The 17855-nt window shown below is 40.8% G+C and overlaps 7 protein-coding genes across 9 annotated transcripts; 3 read left to right on the top strand and 4 right to left on the bottom strand.

Moving 5' to 3' along the window:
- The first annotated feature begins 1633 nt into the window (after positions 1 to 1633).
- Positions 1634 to 4863, top strand: LOC149403631 (serine carboxypeptidase-like 45). Its single transcript, XM_089609122.1, has 9 exons — positions 1634 to 2043; positions 2123 to 2224; positions 2329 to 2421; positions 3317 to 3409; positions 3512 to 3591; positions 3669 to 3950; positions 4037 to 4161; positions 4239 to 4331; positions 4412 to 4863. The coding sequence occupies exons 1-9, from the start codon at positions 1800 to 1802 to the stop codon at positions 4677 to 4679; spliced, it is 1380 nt and encodes a 459-aa protein (XP_089465248.1). The 5' UTR covers positions 1634 to 1799; the 3' UTR covers positions 4680 to 4863.
- LOC149403632 (protein NEOXANTHIN-DEFICIENT 1) lies at positions 4864 to 6308 on the bottom strand. The gene is made up of 6 exons (XM_089609123.1): positions 6173 to 6308; positions 5936 to 6083; positions 5814 to 5860; positions 5530 to 5635; positions 5245 to 5447; positions 4864 to 5161 (listed from the first exon to the last, which is right to left on the bottom strand). Exons 1-6 carry the CDS (start codon positions 6244 to 6246, stop codon positions 4978 to 4980), a joined length of 762 nt encoding a protein of 253 aa, XP_089465249.1. The 5' UTR covers positions 6247 to 6308; the 3' UTR covers positions 4864 to 4977.
- On the top strand, positions 6214 to 8608 carry LOC149403633 (Pentatricopeptide repeat (PPR) superfamily protein). Its single transcript, XM_089609121.1, has 3 exons — positions 6214 to 6332; positions 6727 to 6763; positions 7002 to 8608. Exon 3 carries the CDS (start codon positions 7025 to 7027, stop codon positions 8453 to 8455), a length of 1431 nt encoding a protein of 476 aa, XP_089465247.1. The 5' UTR covers positions 6214 to 6332; positions 6727 to 6763; positions 7002 to 7024; the 3' UTR covers positions 8456 to 8608.
- Positions 8609 to 8892: 284 nt separating this feature from the next.
- LOC149403634 (tRNA dimethylallyltransferase) lies at positions 8893 to 10277 on the top strand. Of its 2 annotated transcripts, XM_089608875.1 has the most exons (7): positions 8893 to 9096; positions 9170 to 9293; positions 9384 to 9427; positions 9507 to 9623; positions 9709 to 9804; positions 9883 to 9986; positions 10074 to 10277. In XM_089608875.1, exons 1-7 carry the CDS (start codon positions 9002 to 9004, stop codon positions 10196 to 10198), a joined length of 705 nt encoding a protein of 234 aa, XP_089465001.1. In that variant the 5' UTR covers positions 8893 to 9001; the 3' UTR covers positions 10199 to 10277. The 2 variants fall into 2 exon arrangements, with proteins under 2 accessions (XP_089465001.1, XP_089465000.1); XM_089608874.1 differs by having other exon boundaries at positions 9883 to 10198.
- Positions 10278 to 10313: 36 nt separating this feature from the next.
- Positions 10314 to 11122, bottom strand: CCL (CCR-like protein). Its single transcript, XM_089608878.1, has 3 exons — positions 10779 to 11122; positions 10551 to 10706; positions 10314 to 10473 (listed from the first exon to the last, which is right to left on the bottom strand). The coding sequence occupies exons 1-3, from the start codon at positions 10958 to 10960 to the stop codon at positions 10398 to 10400; spliced, it is 414 nt and encodes a 137-aa protein (XP_089465004.1). The 5' UTR covers positions 10961 to 11122; the 3' UTR covers positions 10314 to 10397.
- A 2433-nt stretch (positions 11123 to 13555) lies between these two features.
- On the bottom strand, positions 13556 to 15435 carry LOC149403636 (transcription factor SRM1-like). Of its 2 annotated transcripts, XM_089608876.1 has the most exons (4): positions 15354 to 15435; positions 14846 to 14899; positions 14326 to 14730; positions 13556 to 13883 (listed from the first exon to the last, which is right to left on the bottom strand). In XM_089608876.1, exons 3-4 carry the CDS (start codon positions 14694 to 14696, stop codon positions 13727 to 13729), a joined length of 528 nt encoding a protein of 175 aa, XP_089465002.1. In that variant the 5' UTR covers positions 14697 to 14730; positions 14846 to 14899; positions 15354 to 15435; the 3' UTR covers positions 13556 to 13726. The 2 variants fall into 2 exon arrangements, with proteins under 2 accessions (XP_089465002.1, XP_089465003.1); XM_089608877.1 differs by lacking the exon at positions 14846 to 14899.
- LOC149403637 (acetolactate synthase small subunit 1, chloroplastic-like) lies at positions 14846 to 16710 on the bottom strand. The gene is made up of 5 exons (XM_089608718.1): positions 16045 to 16710; positions 15823 to 15963; positions 15661 to 15747; positions 15467 to 15571; positions 14846 to 14899 (listed from the first exon to the last, which is right to left on the bottom strand). Exons 1-5 carry the CDS (start codon positions 16681 to 16683, stop codon positions 14846 to 14848), a joined length of 1026 nt encoding a protein of 341 aa, XP_089464844.1. The 5' UTR covers positions 16684 to 16710.
- Between the last annotated feature and the right edge of the window lie 1145 nt (positions 16711 to 17855).

Consider the following 17855-nt stretch of genomic DNA (forward strand, 5'->3'; position numbering starts at 1 on the left):
TGTGCTCCTCTAACATCCATGTCTAACTGCAATAATAATAAATAAGAAGGAAAGAAAAAAGAACTATTATAAATTTAAAAAGTTACTCAGCTTTTTCATAGTAAATAGATACAAGCACTATATATATAATTATAAAAAGAGCATTATTGTACAGCAAGAATATATGTATTTTGCAGGCAAAGGCAGGACAGGAGCAAAATAGATGAATGGAAACCCTGTTTCCATTCATTTTTCAGCGCATTTCCCAATCACCTTCCGGATTAGAAAATGCTACAAAAGTTTCTTTTGTTTTGGCACGGTTTAATTAATCTCCAAATTTACCTGCCGATTATGTTATGTAGTAATAAAAGTTGGAAATGGTCCGTTCAAGAAAATGTAAAAAAACAATGGTCATTTTTGTGCAATGGTATTGGGAACCTAAACCGTAGCAGCATAGAAATATAATTTCAGAACAGAGCATTATTGCACACCCTGCTCTCTAGTCTATATTAATAACTAAATAATCATTAATCAATATATGAACTATGAAGATGAACACGTTTCACCTGTATAAATTGCAGTCTTATCTTTTAGTAGTTTTGTAGCTCCCACTCAGATTCCCTCCTTGTGCAAAATGACAAAGCTGTCCTAGCTGTATTTTACACATAAATGAAAAATAAACTCTCTCTCTCTCTCTCTCTCTCTCTCTCTAGTCCTATTAAAATAATACTAATAATTTAATTACTGAAATTGGACCTCTCTCAAGTCTCAACAAGTAATGATTCTATACTACTGCTTTTTTTTTTTCTTTCTTTCTGAAAAAGATGAACATTTTCGAAATAAATTTCTTTGAAGATATGATATGATGATTACCCTTGTGACCGACCGTGCTACAAACAAATACAAACACAGGCCGTACATTTACATTTATATAATACATATTATGAGGTCTGTTAGTGTGAATTATTAACAGTGACGTTTGTCTTATACCACAAGAAAACAGAAACAGAGGTCCGTTATGTTACTTGTGTAGTTGTGTGATATAAACTTCCGTGAGTAATAGACAACTCACTTCATAGTCAGACTCATACATACAAGTACGGCTCATTATTACATCACAATATTCATTTTTCGAAATATAGAAATCACACAAAACACAGCTCTTTCATTTTGCTAAGATTCATCCCCTACTTATTACATTACCCAGAATGTCAGATTTCAAAAGGCAAAAAGGAAAAACAATTGTGCTAGCTCGAGAAATATGTTTTGGTACCACATTGACTGTACGAGATACGATAACATTTTACAAATACGACAACATGTATGTAATTTGTACGTATGTCCTCTGATTTTATAATTTATATTATCAAGGACAAAAAAAAAACAAAAAAGGAAGAAGACATCTATTTCAGGTCCTAGTGTGGTGGATGAAAAAGAGCGAGAAATAAAAAGTTTCAAAACAATAATAATTACAAAAAACAAAGACCATTTCTCTCTCTCTCTCTCTCTCTCTCTCTCTCTCTCTCTCTCTCTCTCTCTCTCTCTCACACATACACACACACACACAAAATTAGTAATCTCTCTCTCACACACACACACACACACACACACACACACACACACACACACAAAATTAGTAATCAATTAAATACAGTCTCACTTTTCTCTCACTTTAGAAAATTAGAATATACAAACTTTCACACACACACTACATAAGTATAGCGCTGTTACTCGCACAGACACACCCAGGCCAAGCCGTCTAACTTTCAAAGGTTCGAACTTTATTTCTCTCTTCGGATATACAAAGACAAAGACAGAACATGGAAAGAGTATGGAAAGCAATTGCAACGGCTTTGGTAATGGCAGCTCTTTGCTGTTCCATTGACGCCTCTCCATTTCTGAGAGATCGGATCACTCGGCTTCCGGGTCAACCCCATGTGGACTTTGACCAGTATTCCGGTTATGTGACCGTTGACAAGACCAAGAACAGAGCTCTCTTTTACTACCTCGTCGAAGCTGAAACCGAACCCCATTCCAAGCCCCTTGTTCTCTGGCTCAACGGAGGTCTCTTCTTCTTCACAATCAAGCTTCACTTCTGTGTATTCTTTTTCATTTTTGTGATATAGATTTGTATGCAATGAAGGGCCTGGATGTTCATCTCTGGGAGTTGGAGCTTTTTCTGAGAACGGACCGTTTAGGCCAAGTGGGAACGCCTTGGTCAGGAATGAGTATAGCTGGAACAAAGGTACTAACTTTTCATTTTTTTGGGGGCATTATTGTCTTGTTTTCTGTAAAGACTTGGGCTTTTTTAGCATATATTTGATGTTGAATAATTTATATTCAATGCAGAAGCAAATATGTTATATTTAGAGACGCCGATTGGAGTGGGTTTCTCTTACTCGGCTAATTCTTCTTATGAGACTGTTAATGATAAGATCACAGGTTTGCTTTGCTCTTTCCTTTTGCTACAGAATAATGAAAGGCTCGTGTGTGTGTGTGTGTGTGTGTGTGTGTGTGTGCAAAAGAAAGAGAAAAAAATACACTTTTGAATCAACAGATAAAAACAGAGTTGTCATACCCAAGATTCAACTACTCGCACCTTTTTTCACTTTTCCTTTTCTTCTCTCTAATTTTGATTTTGTAAATATAGAAAGTTTAATTTTTTTATTTTATTTTAAAGAAAGTTCCGTTGGAGTTCTTTTAGCACAAAAGAGTAGAAGACAATTTTTCATGTTGCTTGCACTATTATTTAAAGCTTTAAGCTTTAGCATGAATTGCATTTCCCCCCTGTGTTTGTGCATCTTTTTTCACTTTACCTCTTGAAAGTGAAAACTGTACAGTTAGTCCTTAGACCTTTAGTTGTATATTATTTATGACCAAATTTGCCTATTTCACCTTTCATCTATATGCAATTGTAAAACTATGTGTTATGACATTTATTGTTCAGATTTGCTAGTATCGATATTTATATTCATTTGAATACATTTTAGCAATAGAGAAAAAGGAAATATCAAATATGCACCTTGAGTGTCTATTATATCAGCTTCAAATATTCATAAATATTAAAAATATAACAATTCATGATTTTCAAAACAAATAAAAGAAGTACATTTCATGTTAAAGTGAAACACCGTATATAACTCGGGGAAAAAAGTAAAATTTATCCTAAAGCTTTATGTACATTTTTTTTTAATAACTTTACAGTATTCCATGTTCACTGCTGACTGTAGATCTTTTGTTCTGTTTTTGTTATTCTAAATTTTTTGAGTTGACAAAAGGCTGTGGCTTTTACAGCATATCTTTTGGTTTTGAAAATGTGTCATTGTTAAATCAACAGCCAGAGACAACTTGGTGTTCCTGAGAAGATGGTTTGTCAAATTCCCACAATTTAAAAACAGAAGCTTGTTCATCACAGGAGAAAGTTATGCAGGTCTTGAAACGCTTTTTGCTGACATAAAAGCATTGATGGATAGATTGAGAGAAGATTTTCTGATCTATTTTTTTACAATTTTCTTTTCTTTTTTATTTTCAGGTCACTATGTTCCTCAGCTGGCAGAACTCATGCTCCAATGCAACAAGAAGGAGAAAGTGTTCAATTTACAAGGCATTGCTGTGAGTACTAAATGTGTCATCTTTGTAAAATATTGGACCATGTCTCTCAAGACAAAATGGCTTTGTTGTTGTTGCAGCTTGGTAACCCGGTGCTGGAATTTGCGACGGATTTCAACTCGAGGGCCGAGTACTTTTGGTCACACGGATTGATATCGGATTCCACGTACCGAATGTTCACTTCAAACTGCAATTACTCACGCTACGTGGGCGAGTACTACAGAGGCTCCGTTTCGCCGGTGTGTTCGAGGGTGATGAACCAAGTGAGCAAAGAAACGAGTAGATTCGTGGACAAGTACGACGTCACTCTCGACGTTTGCATATCGTCCGTGTTCTCCCAATCCAAAGCCCTTACCCCTCAGGTCGGTCTCGCCTTCTTCGAACCCTCTTTAGTTTAGCGGCCAGTATCATCATATCCTCAACACACTTGGCTCGTTTACTTGGGCAGCAAGTTACAGAGACGATAGACGTGTGCGTGGAAGACAAGACCGTGAGTTATCTCAACAGACAAGACGTGAAAAAGGCGCTTCATGCTCGGCTTGTTGGAGTTCGCAGATGGGCAGTTTGTAGCAAGTAAGCTCTCTTTACCCCCGATAAAGACCAAACATCACTCTATGTGATTGGCTTAATTTTTGCGTTGGACATGACAGTGTATTGGATTATGAGCTGTTGGATGTGGAGATACCAACGATCAATATCGTGGGAAAGATCATCAAGGCGGGAATACCAGTCCTGGTATATAGGTAGGTGAATAATAGATAATGCACTTGTTTAAGACCTTGAAAAGCAATAAAGTTTGGTTTCATTTTGTGTGTGAATATAGTGGAGACCAAGATTCAGTGATCCCGTTGATTGGGAGTAGGAGTTTAGTAAAGGGACTAGCAGAGGAGCTGGGCCTGAAAACGACGGTGCCTTATCGGGTGTGGTTTGAAGGGCAACAAGTCGGTGGGTGGACTCAAGTGTATGGAAACATGCTTTCGTTTGCAACGATAAGAGGAGCGTCCCACGAAGCCCCGTTCTCGCAGCCTCAGAGGTCTCTCGTGCTCTTCAACTCTTTTCTCCAAGGACGTCCTTTGCCCGAGGCGTTCTAGCTTTGCCTGTAAGTATTTGTTTGGTTCCAGGAGATCCGTCCCCGTCCCGGAATATTCCATTTGTTTGTTTTTTGATCCGCTCTTTCTTTCCATGCTTTTGGAAAGCAAATGATTTGTGTAAAAATGTCGAGAAAGAAATGAAAAAAAGAAAAGAAAAGAAAAAGAAGGTGTTTTTGTGTTGTCATTTGTTATATGCAAGTTTTTAATTAAATTAATAAACGGAGTGGCAGCTACTCAGAAGTCGAAACAAGCTTGAAAAAACCTTGAATGAAACGAAATTTGTGAATGATAATGATCACTAAGTAGGCGATAGAGAGGTGGGAGAGTGTGAGACCACAACGGGGGCTTCGACTTGCATTGTCATAGAAGTGAATTTGAGTGCGAGAATGGGCTTTGATAACATCACCGCCTCAGCCAGGCTTCGAGCGTTGTCGTCGTCATCGAGCTGCGACGACACTTGTGCCGGGCTGATGGGTCTGACTCTACACATCATATCATGAATCAAATCAACTGTGTTATGGAGAGAGAGAGAGAGAGAGAGAGAGAGAGAGAGAGATTTAGCTACCTGGAGTGAATGTGGCAAGAGTAGTTGAGGAGGTGAGGAGTGGTGTCGGTGCGGCCGCTGAAGCTCGGGAGGGACATGTTGATGGACGGTCCCAACCAGTTCCACGTGTCACCTCTTGTGAGGTTGAGATCGAAGGACGAGTCATGTGGAGTGACTCGAACAGCGTTACTCATTCCCAAACTCCTCCTTCGAGCCGCCGGGCTCTGTTCACATCACACTCAACTACTCAAACCTCCTTTGGACTGAACAGAATCGGAATGTATGTGAATGGAATGGAGTTATTACCTTCGAAGAAGAAGATGAGAAGGTGGCGAGGTGGCTGGGGAGTCCGACTTCGCGTCGGCCGTGTTTGCAAGCTTCGTCGCTGTTCACAAACACCTTTGTAGCCCATCTACACACCCACACACACACACACTTCGCAATCAACTCTCAAATTTGTTTGATGCCATGTAAATTAAAATAATGAGTGTACTAAAGTGTTGCGATTTAAAAAAAATAAAAAAATGTATTAGTGGAAATATTTAAAAGACGGAATTGTTGGAATAAGAAGACATATGTGCAGTACTTACGCGCAAGACGTTGGCGGGTTCCACACGAGGCCAGCGATCACCACCAGCTGGGAATCAATTTCAACTTATTAATTTATATATCTGAAAAGAGTCAGTCAAATGAGAGAGAGAGAGAGACTAACCTCGTCAAAGGGTCCGGCGGGGGAGTGGTGGTAGTTGGCTAGAAAGAAGCCGCCGAGAGTGTAACCAAATGCTTGGACCAGCTTTAACTCTTTTGGGATACAAGCTCGAACTGTCTCTGCTTTCACTAGATGAAGCTGATACAACGCGCTGACCATGCCATCTCAAATTATTATTACTATTCAATCATCATTATAATAATACTATTAATAATAATGATATGAGCTTGCTTTGCTTGCCTTCCTTTAAATATCCATGGCGGCTTCGCATACCCCGACGAACTCACTTTCGTGTCTCCATCACCACTATCCATGATTATGATGTTCTCTTACCCTAATTAATTTGAGAAAAAGGAAGAAGAAGAAGAAGAAGAAGAAGAAGAAGAAAGAAAGGACAAAGGTATGTTTGGTTGAGTTGAGAGAGCGAGTGTGAGGAGGAGAGGCATAAAAGTGGGATCTTTTGCTTTATGATACGATAAGATCTTCAGATCAATGAATCAGGATTACTATTTTGGCGCTTTCTCTATCCCAGCTCCCACACTTTTACTTTGAATTATTATGGTCAACTCTATCTAATTATTCTAATCCAATCTCGTTTGCTCACTTAAATTCTCATCCTCATCGAATCATAATCACAATCCATTTAATATATACATACGTTATACGTATAATGTATCACAGAGACGCGACCTAATATTCCAGTTTGTTTTAGTGGGACCCACCCACCCACAAAGACACGCGCGTGCCTCTAATGTGTGCTCACCCATACTCTCTCTCTTCTTCTTCCTCTTCAGGGACGACGACGACGACGAAGAGCATAGAGTTGACTAGGTTGGACTTCTTTCTCTTTACTCTCTTCTTTCATATCAATTCGGAAACATCTTTGTCTATCACTGTTGCTCCCTTATACATGCTCACCATCTGTTCGATGAAATGCCCCAACGGATGACTATGCAAAAATAGATTCAGAACCGCTGGTTCTAATTGCTCGCCATATGTTCGATGAAATGCGCCAATGAATTATCATACATATTCATTGCTGACTCGTTTGAGTGTGTAATATCTGCAGAAGATAAAAACAATAAAAAAAAAATGATGCGTGGTGGAAGTAAAAGCGTAATGAAATGGACGAACACGGTGACGGCGTTACAAGTAGAGCAGCTGATACGCGGCGAGAGGGATTTGAGGAAAGCCGTGGCCGTGTTCGACGCCGCCACGGCAGAGTACCCGAACGGATTCCGCCACGACCACGCCACTTTCCGCCTCATGATCTCGCGCTTCGTCTCCGCAAACCAGTTCCGATCGGCCGAGGCGCTCCTCTTTCGAATGCGAGAAGAGAAGTGCGAAATCAACGAGGATCTGGTGCTGTGCCTGTGCAGGGGATACGGCCGCGTCCACCGCCCCTTGGAGGCCATCAGAATCTTCCGGAACATGGAGGAAGGCTTTCTCTGCAAACCCACGTCGAAATCGTACATTTCGGTGCTGTCCCTTCTGGTCCAAGAGAACCTGATCAGACCCGCCTTCAACTTCTACAAGCACATGAAAGAGATGGGAATTCCGCCGCACCTGACCTCTCTCAACATTCTCCTCAAAGCCCTCTGCAGAAAGGCCGAGTCTTTGGAGCCCGCGCTCGAAATGTTCCGCGAAATGCCGTCCCGCGGCTTCGCCCCCGACTCGTACACCTACGGGACGCTCATCAGCGGTCTCTGCCGCTTCGGCAGAATCGCCGAAGCCAAGAAGCTCTTCAACGAAATGGAACCCAACAAATGCCTGCCCTCCGTCGTCACGTACTCGACCCTCATCCACGGCCTCTGCGTCAACGGCCACGTCAGCCAGGCCGCGAGGCTGTTCCGAGAGATGAGGAAGAAGGGGATTCCGCCGAACGTCTTCACGTACAGCTCGCTCTTGGACGGCCTCTGCAAAGCCGGAAAGTGCTCGGCGGCGCTCAAGCTCCACGAGGAGATGGTTCGGAGGCGGTGCCGAGCGAACATGGTGACGTACAGCAGCCTCGTAGACGGGCTGTGCAGGGACAAGAGGCTCGGAGAAGCCGTCGAGATTATGGACCGAATGAAGCTTCAGGGGCTGAGACCCGACGCGGGGCTCTACGGGAAACTCATAACGGGGCTGTGCGACGAGCGCAGGTACAAAGAGGCCGCGAATTTCGTGGACGAAATGGGCGCCGAGGGAGTGAGCCCGAACCGGCTGACGTGGAGCATCCACGTGGCGGTCCACAACGCGGTGGTCCAGGGGCTCGTGGCCCACAAGGAGAAGGAGAGGGGTTATGGGGTGTATCTGAGCGCTCGGAGCCGAGGGATCACGGTCGAGAGGGAGACTTTCAAGGCGTTGGTCGAGTGTTTCTGCGGAGAGGGTCGTCACTTGCAAAAGGCGGCTCGGGTCGTGGATGACATGGTGGTCGACGGATGTGTGCCCGATCGCGACACCTGGCACTCGCTCGTCTCCGCCTTTTTGGGCCGTTGGAAAACGCGAGACCACTCGCTCTCTCACAACTTGATCGTGCTTTGAACCACAATATGCCTCTCTGCTCACAAAATTGACATTACCAATGGAAAAGAAGTTTGACATTACATATTCTTAACACACAAAATGAGGGATGGATTTTATTTTTATTTTTATGTTTTGTACAATAGTTTGAGGCACATCTAATAGAAAAATGATTTAACACTCGAGACTACAAATATATTATACATCTAATAGAAAAATGATTCAACATTCACTAGATGAACTAAAATACTTAACGACCAAGGACCGTGATAAAGACAGTTGAATTTAATGGTTGCACTCGAATTTCTAACCTAAAAGATGATTAATCTTCTTTTACCCCAAAAATCACTATTGTGGACCTGACTGCTCTGCTCGTATGTTTAGTGTTTACACGTTAGACAAATAAAACGAAAACAGCAAGGGTAAAAATGTTACCAAAAGTCGATATTCCTATATATAAATTGATTGAAACTACATTTGTGGTATTAACGTTGGAATTTCGGTAAGGAAGGTAAGCGTAGTTAGTGAAGTGTGTAAAGCAAGAAAGAGAGAGAGAGAGAGAGAAAGATGGCGATAGAGAGTTTCTTTCCGGGGAGAGTTTGTGCTGCTGCGGCGGCGGAGGAGGAGGAGAAACTTCTGCTGGTTTCAGGCCCTCCGTGCTCGTACGGAAACGAATAATTTCTCATACCAGTCTCGTTTCCTGTGCTGACGTCACTTTTTGTGGTGTGATTGCAGTGGAAAGACGTCACTTGTGTTCCAGTTCGCGTACAACGCCGCTTCCGAATCCCATGGCCATGGGTTCGTCGTCTTCATTTGCCGCCGCCGCAAAATTGAGACCAATCCTCCTTTTCTTTCACAGGTTCAACTCTCTTCATAACCTAATTCCTCTTTTCGCATTTGCCTTCTCTTTCTCTTTTAGAGTTTTTGTTCATCATAAATGTAAATGTAGGAAATTGACCTCTCCTCCGACACCTTGAAGCGCATACACATGAAGTAAGTCTGATCAACTATTCATATTCACGACATTTATGTATAAATTTGGGATATAAACAAAACAAAGCACACAATTTAGGTACGTAGAAGATGATGAGGGGTTGAACAACTACTTCGCTGCATTTCACCTGCACCGCCACGATGCGTTTCCTTTGGCTGTCGTCGTCGACGACTTTTCCGATTTCTTCGACGAAAGGTGAAAATCAGTCCCTCAAATTTATCATTTTTTGTGTAATTATTGTTTCATCTTTCGTGTGGCTATAAGTAAATAAATACTAAAGGAGGTGCAAAGAGAAATATGGGAACAACCCTCGCGGCAAAGAATTGGCAATGGTTCGGACGCTTGCTTTGTGCAAAGACGCCATAACCCACGCTAAGTGAGCCCGCTAAACCAAATTACTATCGTTAATGGTGTTCTAAGTGACATTGATGACGTGGCACTGGGGAAAAAAAAGGAAAGCTGTGCAGGTGGTAGTGTCGGATACGCATCATCACGGAGGCTCTCTGCGCTTCCTCTTCGTCTACAAGAGATGGGTTTCCTCTGTCTTCACCATCACAGGTGTCACTACTCTCTTGTCTCTCTTCTACGTTCTAACAATACCAGAAGCTATGTGTGACTGTGTTAATGTCTTTGTCTTCAATCAAGCCGACGGCTTTGGATCGTTCACTCTCAAATCTACCGACAACGGAAGCTCGAGCGGAAACGCACAGATCGCCAAATACTCCGTTGCTCTACACTCTTTGGTTCTACACGGGATTACCCGCCTCTAGTACATATATATACTATACATGTATGTATGCTCTTCAGATTTCACTACACACCACAACCATCTGTAGCACTATCTCTGGATCTTTTCTATATTTAGAATTGAAATAACTTTTGCCATGCATTGCCAAAGTGTTTTTTTATATTTATTTATTGCATATACACGACGATGAACAAGCCAAAGGAAAATAACTAGCGAGTGGACTAGTAAACTCCAGTTTGATAATCAGGTTCGCAGAACTCCCCTCCGAGATCATCACAGGCCTCTCCGGGGAAAACCCTGCATTTGAAATGTCAATTCACGTACACAGACAAGACGAGATTGTGTTTGTTAGTGGAGGTTAATACTAATCTTACGTCTTTTGATCGTCGTACTGAAGATACTCTCGATCAACCGGCTCAGAAGCAGCTGTGGGTTTTGTCGGAGGAGATTCGAGCTTCACTTCCGGGTACATGTCCACTTCACAAGCTTCTCCGCCGACCGTCTCGCAGGCCTCCGCCGGAAAAACACTTCTGTTGTGACAAAACGGCGCATAATTAGGTTTCTTTTTTTAAGGAAGAAAGTAGATAATAAAGGAATATTACGAGGTCATGGATGAATAATCGACGGTGGTGGGAGCGGAGTCATTGCCGGCGATGCGGGTCTTGAGGCGTTGGAGACGCTTCGGAAGAGCGATGGTCGGCCTCAAACTTGAGCATCGAGTTTCCGATTTGGTGGTGAGCCCAATTGGTGTTGGGAGTGTCACAAACTTGATTGTGGATTGCATTTTGGTGTGATCTGATCACGGAATACTTTCTACTGTTTGCTTGGGATTTAAACCAACCAACTTTGGTGTTGGATAAATAGTATGAGTTGGATGGATAAGGTGAGAGCTAAGTGATAGTTTCTTTCTTCTCCTCGTAATATTGAAGAGGATAAGGTTTGCCTTTGTTTGTTTCTGAAATTGACATGTGGTTGTGGTTGAATGGCGTTAGTTGATAAATATACCATTATTCATTGTTGGATGCAATTTAGTTGAATTAAACAGTGTCATCATCAAAGGCAGATCAAAAGAATAGACGTCTCATGATGTTGATGTCACTGAAATTATACGGACTCTCTTGTGTTTTTGAGAGAGAGAAGGTGAAGAGTGAATAGTGTGATGATTAGCTTTGGCCACACAAAATTGCATTCGTGTCTTTTTTTTTGCATATATGTCATCTATGCAATGTCCTAATTACCCCTGTCATTAATTTCTTGATTCCCGCGCGTCATTTTGAGCAGTTTCTCGTTTTCTTCGTCAAACCGTCTGTCTTCCTCTTTTTCCTTCTCGCACTTGATTTAATTTTCTTCGATTGTTGCTTTTCTTGGAATTCCGATTTTGTTCTGCTATTGAAGTCGGCGATCTAACTGCCATCTCTTTACTTTTTTGTGTTCTCGATGATGGATTTCGACTCAGAGCTTCTCGATTTTCATTGATTGCTGTTTGTTGTGGAATCTTTAGTTTGAACAGTGATTAAACTGCGATTCGACTCCGAATTTAGGTTATTTTCTCTCATTCTCTATTTCTCTGTATATATCTCTCTCGCTCTCTATCTTTTTTTTCGATTTGTCCAGATTACTCACCGTTCTTTATTTTTCTCATCATTTTTCGACAGCTTGTGTTGTTAATCGTGGCTATATTGTCAAATAATTCCAGGTAAACTCAGTTATTTTTACGAATTTATTTTTGAAATTATTTATTTTCATTCCAGTTTTTTCATGTCAACATTTTTCGATATTGTTGTTTCTTAATTACTTTGAGATCATTTTCAAGTTCCTTCAAGTTTTTGTTCGAATTTGTATTACTTCTTACTAGGTTTCATTTCGTTATTTTTTTTATTTAAATCATTTGATTTTCATTTCGTTATTAGGTTCTCATCATTTTTTTGGTTTTTTGTTTTATTTCTATGATTAATAGTATATTCGCTTGTTGAATTCATTACTGTTATATTGGATAGATTGTTATTGATTTCTTCTTCTTGTCTTCTGTTGTTGTAAATAATTAAGTGTTATTCTACTTTACGTTTTATCTTTTTGTTCTGATTGGCTATTTAGAGTGTAGGAATAATATTGTGTTTTGGTTACTCTGATTTTGATGTAATTGTTCTCTAAGTCTACTTTCATAATTAATTTTTACTAAGAATGAAGTTCATGTTCGATGTATGTTTTTCATAATTTTTTATCAATCATAAATGATACGCCAAACTTAATCCAAGTAGCAATCTCGTTGCAGCTTAACGATCATTTATTCTTAACTTGATTAATCTATAAATATTTTACTGTTTGAAATTTGTTCCTTGAGTCTACATTATAGTATTTAAATATATCTATATTAGTCCCTTATGAAGTTTTATGTAGTTTGACACATGAGTCTACTTTGGTTATGAAAATATTACATTTAGTCTACTTTTTCTAGATGCTTGATGGGCATTCATATCTATTAGTTTAAAACATATATATTTTGTGTTCTTAATCCACTTCAATCTGTTTGAAATATGTTTCTCGAGTCTACTCTTTTGTGTTTAAATAAATCTACATTAGTCCCTTATGAATTTTTGTGTAGATTGACACGTGAGTCTACTTTGGTTATGAAAATATTACATTGAGTCTACTTTTTCTGGATGCTCGATGTGCATTCGTATCTATTAGTTTAAAATATATATATTTTGTGTTGGTAATCCACTTCAAACTGTTTGAAATTTGTTCCTTGAGTCTACTTTTGCTTATTTAAATAATATTAGACTACTATGTGTCTACTTTGGTTACGAAAAATTACCATTGTGTCTACTTTGATCATATAGATGTGTAATTCCTGCCACGCCTATCAACTTTTCATTTTCATTGCGACGTTAAGCTCGAACATGCCAAGTTCATAACAAGGATTTTAAATGTTGGCTATCTATGAATGGCTGATGATTCCAGTCTATGGAAATTCTTATGATGCTGAATTGAAACTTTTACCTGATTTTTTTAAAAATTTTATTGATTTTCTTTATTAAGTTTTTTTTTTAATCACAGTAGCTTTACAAACTTTTTTTACATGTTCAGGTACCTATAAATTTTGTTGTGAATCAACTTTGAACTTTTGTTTTTGAATATTCTTTGTTTCAGAAATTTTTTAACTGCGAGTTTACTTTAAGGTTTATATAGTTTAAATATAAGTCTACATTAATTGGCATTTTAAGTCTTTTAACTGTGAGTATACTTTAATCTTCAAATTTTACAAAGCAAAGATACTATTTTATGCAGGTCAATGGCTCTTATTGATGAGAAATACTACGGTGTCAAAGCCCATCTTCAGTATAATATCTGCCTAACAGATATTACAATTTTGAAACAATTTCTTACCCAATCTCAGAAATTTTTATTTAGTAAAACCTCTTTTGGCCATTTTTTAAGCATTAGAAAAAGTCTTAAAGTATCTGGCCCTTTGATTCATCATTTCCTATTACATCAGTGCTCTGTTTCAGAGGAGGATGTAATTGGTTTTCAATTTTGTGACGATCAGAAATTAGTCTTTTCTTTGTCTGATTTTAATCTGAAACAGTCGTATGAAGTACTTTTGGGCGTGGCTCGCCACTTGCGTCGGCGTTCTCGTCACCACAAAGTTGCGCGATATGTTCCGCCAATCTCCTTTCCCGTACTTGTCCAAACCCAGTAGAAACAGCCTGTCATATCATATCATATCATATCAAGTGTCAAACTTGTAGTAAGTGACTGAAAATCTACTCTACATATAATATATCAAGCCTATGATAGAGTTACTAACCAGAGCACACACAAAGTAACCGTATCAAGATTGGTATAATTTTTCCTTTTTTACAACAAAATCCAACGCTAGTGTATATATATATATATATATATTTATTTTTTTTCTCTTAATGGGACTTATCAGGACAACAAACTAGCAACACTTATCTAGAACAAATACGGTGCGTGTTCCAATCCTTTCATGAGCTCATATCAGAAGTTATAAATCAAAGATAGTTAGATTTAGAAGCACCAACCTTAGTGATTACACAAATCTGGGAAATGTAGTGTGATTACTAAATCAAAGACTGATTACTGAGAATGAGAAAAAGAGCGAAGAGTAGTGGTAGTAATAATCACCTGTGCTCATCCTCAGTCCAGGCGATCCCTTTGCGGCGTTCCTGATCGGACCTGGCTTTGGACTCCGTGTTGAGATGAGAGGTTTTCTTTTTCCCATCTTCCGAAGCCTCTGGCGAAGAATCGTCGTTCTCGTTGTCGTTGCTGTACGAGGGAATGGGGACACGGCCGGACTCAATCTGCGCCACGTCATCGATGAGGAGATCGTAGTGCCGCTTGATCTCGTCCACGGATTTTCCGGCGACATCTCCGGCGATCTTGTCCCAACGGTCGGGATCGTCCTCCGAGTAAGTGGCGAGGCCGTTCTCAAACGCCTTGTCCTGATCTCTGCTCCACCGCGAACCGCTCTCACCTTCTTCTTCGTCACCGCTCATCTCTCTCTCTCTCTCTCAGGCAACCAATAACTGACTGTGAAACCCAAAACACGAATAATAGCTGAGCACAGAGATAAAATCATAACAAAAAAATGCTATTTGTGCAGAGATTTCAACAACGGAAATTGGATTCTTGTGACTTTGCTGACCTATTCGTCAAGGAATCCCAACAAACTTCTGTTAGAGGAGGCCATGAGAAATATCTGACGACCATAAACAAATAAATAAACTGAGAGACAAGCAATAAATGAGAGAATTTTTATGGTGGTGGTAAATTCATTGGCTACAACGGTAATTAGGGTTTCGGATAGAAGCGATATGTGAGAGAAAGAGAGAGAACACTCGTACTGTCACTACTCAAATTCTAAAACAGCAAGATAAATATTTTTTTTTTTTTTTTTTTTTTAACAGCTAACAGCTTTACTGATAAATACAGTCTCTTCGCAGTTCAGGCCCACACAAATTAATCATTCCGGTTCCACTACCACACTTTTTTTTTTTTTTTTTTTTTTTTTCATTTTCAATTGGAATTAGATTGCAACAAAGAGAATTCATAACCAAAACCCTACCTTCCTAGGCGAAGCAAAAAAAAAAAATTGAAAAAGAAAAAAACAAAGAAAGAAGCACAAGCTGTGAAATGAAAGGGGAATTCAGTACCTTAAAACGAACAAGAGGTTGAATAATATTATTGTCAAGCTTCAGAAATGGTGCGCTATGCAAGTCAGTGACTTCTTGAGTTGAAACACTTTCGCCGAAATAACAATGATTACCTGAATGTTATATCCTCTCCGAGCCAAAACCCCTGTGACTAGGTACAGAACCCCGGGAACGTCGTTCACAAGCATCGATAAGGTATGCGATCGGATACCACTAGTCTGTGAATTAACCACTAAAACATCAATTACAACAGTTTTTTTTTTGTTTTTGTTTTAATATATGAAACAAGACGAATAACGGTCCATACATCTTCGTCGTTGAGAACACCCCAATGAGGATCGAGAACTTGATTGATGGCAGCGAAATCCGATGATTCCACGGGATACACGTCGCCCTAAACAAAGAGACACACGATATAGCAGTGATAAGATAATCATTGAGAGACATATATACACATATATATATATACCTCGGGGGGTCCGGATTCAGTGTTTGGGGTTCTTTGCGGAGCCATAGCGAGGGCATTGGATCGGTGGAGATCCGGGTACGTAGCCGCTGAGTGTCGCCAGAACGGAGCGGACTCGCCGAGCTTTTCTCTTCTCAACGCAATCTGCGAAATCAAGTATTTCAAAACTAATCAACCTTTGAAAGTAAATATAAAAAAAATGAAGAGAATTGAAGAGTGAAGAACCTTTCCGGTTCGGGCGATCTCTTTGATTCCGTACTTGCTAAGGTTCCTCTGGAACGCGGCCATCTTTCCAGGATCTCCGGTGACCTCGATGGTGAGGAATTGGTCGGAGATATCGACGATTTTGGCGCGGAAAGTGTCGACGAGCCACATGACGTCGGGCTGGCGCGGCGGCTGGGATCGGATCTTGATGAGCATGAGCTCGCGCTCGACCTGAGGCTGGTCGGAGAGGTCGTCGACTCTGAGGACGTTGACCAGCTTGTTGAGCTGCTCGGTGACTTGGCGGAGGACAGAGGCGGTGCCGGAGACGACGACGGTGAAGAGAGCCTTGTCGGCGTTGAGGCCAACGGCGAGGGAGTCGATGTTGAATCCCCGGCGAGCGAACACTCCGGCGATCCTGTTGATCATCCCGCTCTCGTCCCCGACGAACACCGATATCGTCTGCCTCCTGAGACCCGCACCGCCGGCGTTGCGCTGCGAAACGAATCGGGAATCGCCGGCGGCGATGATGGTCTTGACCGGAAATGGCTTCGGAGGAGAAAAACACGAGAGCTTCGAGGGGCTGAGGAATGATTTCGACGACGGAGCGATTCGGACGGCGAACCCTGGGGTCAACCTAATCGTCGTCGTCGTCGTCGCCATTGTCACTGGTTTCTCTAGCCGCCAATAAAAAATGTAGGGTCGGTAGGGTATGGAAGATTGTCCTGCGTGGATATATATATATATATATATATATATATGTATGTATGTGTGGACATGGACCATGTGAAAATAATTCTGCAAATGGCACTTTTAATGTGTGTATATATACAACTTTTCTGTGGTACATTACTATGTATGTGTTTTTTTTTTTTTGGAAATTGAGTGAGCTCTCACCGGGACCGCCTCAGCCCCAAGGAGAGGCAAAGAGGAGGACCGGAAGAACCCACAAACTGCATTAATCCAGAGCACAAAGGCTTAAAACTTCTCGCACAAGGGGCGGAGAATCCCTAACATGAAAAAAACCCGAAACTAGAGAGTATTGAGCCCACTGACAAACTCTATGAGCAACTAGATTCCAGCTCCTAGGTCTCCAAACAAAAGAAACAAAATCGAAGAACTGACATAACTGTAAAACTGACTTAAACAACGCAGCCAGCTTCCACGAGTGGCATTTCTTGTAAACCTCCAAACTGAGAATGACTTTTTGATTATCACTCACCACCACTAAACTCCTCAACCCTCTGAACTTGGCCACCAGCAGAGCGATGAAGACAGAATGGAGCTCCGCTTCCTCAGCCGAGTCAGCTTGGATAGGACTGCACCAGCCCCACGCGAACTCACCAGCCCGGTCTCTGACCACTAAACCAGCCGCCGCTCTCTTCTCCTTGAAAGCAGCATCGACTTCAAGCCTCCAAATCCAGCGAGCTTCTTCAGAGATAGGAACCAAGGTGGGAGTCCCGCTGGCCCATCTGCACGGGCCACCAGAAATCCTATTGGACGAGTCCAATTGCTCCGCTATTCTCACCCGTAAATGAACCATTGCTTTGCACCCATCTTCAAAAGACCCTCCCGGAATACCTTGGCATTTCTCCAATTCCAGATGCACTCCAAGATCGAGCATGCTCTAATAATGAACTCGTCGCCTTGGTTGGACATTACTATGTATGTGTGGACATGGCACTTTTACATCTGCATTTAAATTTATTTGGTATTTAATTTAGGTCGACTTTTCTTTTTTGGCATTTTTATTTTTGTATATATATTCAATTAAATGATTTCACATTATAAATACATATATGATTTTTAATGCGTATTTTAGCAATATAATCAAT

Source organism: Urtica dioica, chromosome 3, assembly GCF_054948205.1.
Source record: "Urtica dioica subsp. dioica isolate 48M chromosome 3, U.dioica_male_clone48M_v1_H2, whole genome shotgun sequence".
Classification (NCBI taxonomy): Eukaryota; Viridiplantae; Streptophyta; class Magnoliopsida; order Rosales; family Urticaceae; genus Urtica; species Urtica dioica.